Genomic DNA, 3,572 nt, shown 5'->3' with positions numbered 1-3,572 from the left:
GCTGATTAACAGGAGTTTCCCAAAGCGAAGAAACAGATGAAGAATGCAGAAATTAGCACGTAATTAACAGATGAAAACCTCACAGAATCAGACACAAATCTCCAGAATGAATGGGCTGAGCTTCCACTTCTGTTCAAGGTGGAGTAACAGGAACGAATTTACCTTCCCATATGGAAAAATAAAACACCACCAGATAAGGGCTGTGAAACAATGGGGCTCAGACACTGGACATCGGGCAGCACCGGACAGTGGTTCCTGAATAGGAGAGACACATGATTCAGCTCTCTAATTGTCCTGGTGAGTTTCCAGGCTACATGAGAGGGAGGAGGTAATTCAAGCAGCACCTGGTGGTCTTCCTGAGTTGAGGAAGCAGAATTGGGAGACCAGGGAGGTCCAAGAGTTCACAGAGGAAAACACTGCATGGACAGAAAACCTCCTATCTACCAAAATAAAAATAAAATCCCCTTCGCGTTTTCCACTGAGTACCGATCGCTGGTCAGGCATGTGTGTGAGGGAGCTATCTGAAGTGAGGTCAAGGGCGAGCCTAAATCAGCAAAGGGAACAAGGAGCAGAGCTCACGCAAGGGGGCGAGAGAAGGGGAGAGGAAACCCAAGCACACACCGGTATCGGGAGAGCCTCAGAAGAATACTGCCACGCTGTTGTTACAGATGTCACCCAGCTGGTTCCGACTCATAGCGACCCTGTGTCCAACAGAACGAATCAGCACGCAGCCCTGTGCCAGCCTCCCAACTGTTCTCACGTTCAAGCCCGCCACTGCGTCGGGCACCGTGCCAAGGGACTTCCTCTCTTTGTGGGTCCTCTACCAAGCAATGATCCCCTTTTCCAGAGACTGCTCTCTCCTGACGACGTGTCCAAAGCATGTGAGGTGGAGTCTCGCCCGCCTTGCCTCTAAGGAGCTTTCTGGTGGTACTTTTCCACTGGCTTGTTTGTTCTTTTGGCAGTCTGCGGTACTTTGAAACTCTTTGCCAGCAACATAGTTCAAGGGCCTGGATTCCTCTTCAGGGTTTCTTCAATGGACAACTTGCACATGCGTACGAGGCCGTTGGACATCCCATGCCTTGGGTCAGGTGTGCATTAGTCTTCAAAGCAACCTCCTTGCGTTTCAACACTTTAAAGAGGCTGTGCGCACCAGATTGACCCAATGCCACGTGCCACTTGACCTCTTGACTGTTGCTTCCACGAGCGCTGATTGTGGATCCAAGCGAGAGGAAGTCCTTGACAAGCTTAATCTCTTCTTCATGTATCATGATGTTACCTGTTGATCTAGTTGGGAGGATTCTGGTCTTTACGTTGAGTGGTCATCATCCATACTGAAGGCTGCAGTCCTTGATCTTCATCAGCAAGTGCTTCAAAGTCCTCCTCACGTTCAGCAAGCAAGGTCATGTCACTGGCACATCGCAGGTTGTTACTAAGCTTTCCTCCACCGCGGTTACTGCATTCTTCTTCATACACTCCGGCTTCTCTGATAACTTGCTCAGCATAGAGACTGAATCAGTATGGTGAGAGGACACAACCCTGACACGTTTCCTGAGTTTCAGTTATGCAATACTTCCTTGTTCTGTTCCAACAACTGCCTCTTGATCCAGGCATGCACAGGCTCCACAGGAGCACAAGGCAGGGTGCTGGAATTCCCATTCCTCTGAAGGCTATCCGTAGTTTCTGATGGTCCACACAGTTGAATGCTTGTGCATTAATCAATCGAGCACGAGTGAACATCTTTCTGGCATGCTCTGCTTTCAGCCAAGACCCATCCGACATCCGCAATGACCTCTCCCTTGTTTCACAGCCTTCTCATCATCCAGCCGCAACCTCTGACAGCTCCCTGTCAATGTGCTGCCGCCACCTCTGTGGAATGGTCTTGGGCAAACATTTTACTTGCATGTGATATTAATGACATCATTGTATAGTTTGAGCACTCTGTTGGGTCACCTTTCTTTGGTATGGGTACAAATAGGGATCGCTTCCGGTCAGTTGGCCAAGTGGCTGCCTTCCATGTGTCCTGGCAGAGACGAGCGAGTGCTTCCAGTGCTTCTTCAGCTTCTTGCAGCTCTTCCATTGGTATTCCCTCAATTCCCAGACCATTGTTTGGGCGAGTGCTTCAGGGCAGCCTGAACTTCCTTCAGCATCATTGGCGCTTGCTCCTACACTACCTCTTGAAATAGTTGAATGTCGACTAGTTTGGTGGGTGTTTCCCCCTTTTGGTGCAGTGACTTTGCATTCTTTCTATCTTCTTTTGATGCATCCTGCATCCCTGCATATTTTCACCATAGAATCTCTCAATATTGACACTTGATGCTTGATTTCTTTTCCTTTCGTCCTTTCAGGTATGCTGAATGTGTTTTTCCATTTGGGTTTTCTAACTCTAGGTCTTAGCACATTTCATTATAATACTTTACTTTGTCTTCTCAAGCTGCCCTCTGAACTTTTCTTTTTCAATAGTTTTAGTGATCTCAATCAGTGTGAGTGCACCCACCGCCTCCCACATTCATTATTGCTCTCTAATTCCCCTCAACTCCCCATTCTCCCCGATATGTCATTCCATCAGCCACTGTCTTGAGGCACGTGCTCCTTCGGTGCTTAATAAACCGGAAAACATCCTTTGAAATGTTCTGTTCTGCCCTTTGACGTCATCATTTCTTCCATTTGCCTTAGCTGGCTCTATAATTAAGAGCAAGTTTCGTTTCTTCTGACGTCCGCTTTGATTTTTTCTTCTTTTCCTTTCTTTTTCATGACCTTTCACTTTCTTCATGGGTAATGTTCTTGGCCCCATAGCTTCTCAGGCCGTCTGCTAGTAGTGCTCAGTGCAGCTGGTCTATTCCTGAGATGTTCTCAGCATCCAGGTGGAAGAGACCGAGGAGAGTGTTTGCATTCTCGTGGACTTGTGTTCACTTTCCTCAACTTCAACCTGAACTTACCCTGAGTCCGTTCCACAGTCAGCCCCTGGCACAGCTTCAGCTGATCATACTGGACTTTTCCGTCATTTTTCCCCACAGAGGTGGTCAGTTTGGTTTCTGTGCATGCCATGTAGGGAAGCCTACCGCACAGCTGCTCTCAGGTTCTCACGAAGAACGCTGCTGTTGTCCTGTCCAGTCCTTGCGTGGCCAATAAGGAAACTCCGGCGCCTCCGTGGCCCTCTTTTTTCCAGGGGACCGGGCAGATGGGGGACATTCAGACAGAGCGTGCCTACCCAAAGCAGCTGACCATGTTCCAAAACAAGAAGAGGGTCCTCTTGGGGGAAACTGGCAAGGAGAAGCTCCCCCATTACTATAAGAACATTGGCCTGGGCTTCAAGAGGCCCAAGGAGCCCCCTGAGGGCACCTACATTGGCAAGAAATGCCCCTTCACCGGCACCGTCTCTATCCGAGGGCGGATTCTGTCTGGCGTGGTGACCAAGATGAAGATGCAAAGGGCCGTGGTCATCCGCCGAGACGACCTGCACTACATCCCCAAGGACAACCGCTTTGAGAAGCGCCACAAGAACATGTCTGTGCACCTGTCCCCCTGCTTCAGGGACATCCAGATCGGCGACATCGGCCCCGTGGGCGAGTGCC

The 3,572-nt window shown here is 49.5% G+C and overlaps 1 protein-coding gene across 1 annotated transcript in view; it reads left to right on the top strand.

Annotated features, from left to right (window-relative positions):
• Positions 1-3,178: 3,178 nt before the first annotated feature.
• LOC101645005 (40S ribosomal protein S11-like) overlaps positions 3,179-3,572 on the top strand; it is a 29,862-nt gene continuing 29,468 nt past the window's right edge. Inside the window, exon 1 of the mRNA XM_004707432.1 lies at positions 3,179-3,567. Coding sequence (XP_004707489.1) covers positions 3,179-3,567 — 389 coding nt within the window. The remainder of the gene's footprint in view (positions 3,568-3,572) is intronic.

Source organism: Echinops telfairi, unplaced genomic scaffold (genome assembly GCF_000313985.2).
Source record: "Echinops telfairi isolate 266 unplaced genomic scaffold, ASM31398v2 ScPeMD7_7458;HRSCAF=8496, whole genome shotgun sequence".
In the NCBI taxonomy this organism is placed as follows: domain Eukaryota; kingdom Metazoa; phylum Chordata; class Mammalia; order Afrosoricida; family Tenrecidae; genus Echinops; species Echinops telfairi.
The sequence above is the reverse complement of the archived record's forward strand: the minus strand, read 5'-3'. Positions and strand labels throughout refer to the sequence as shown.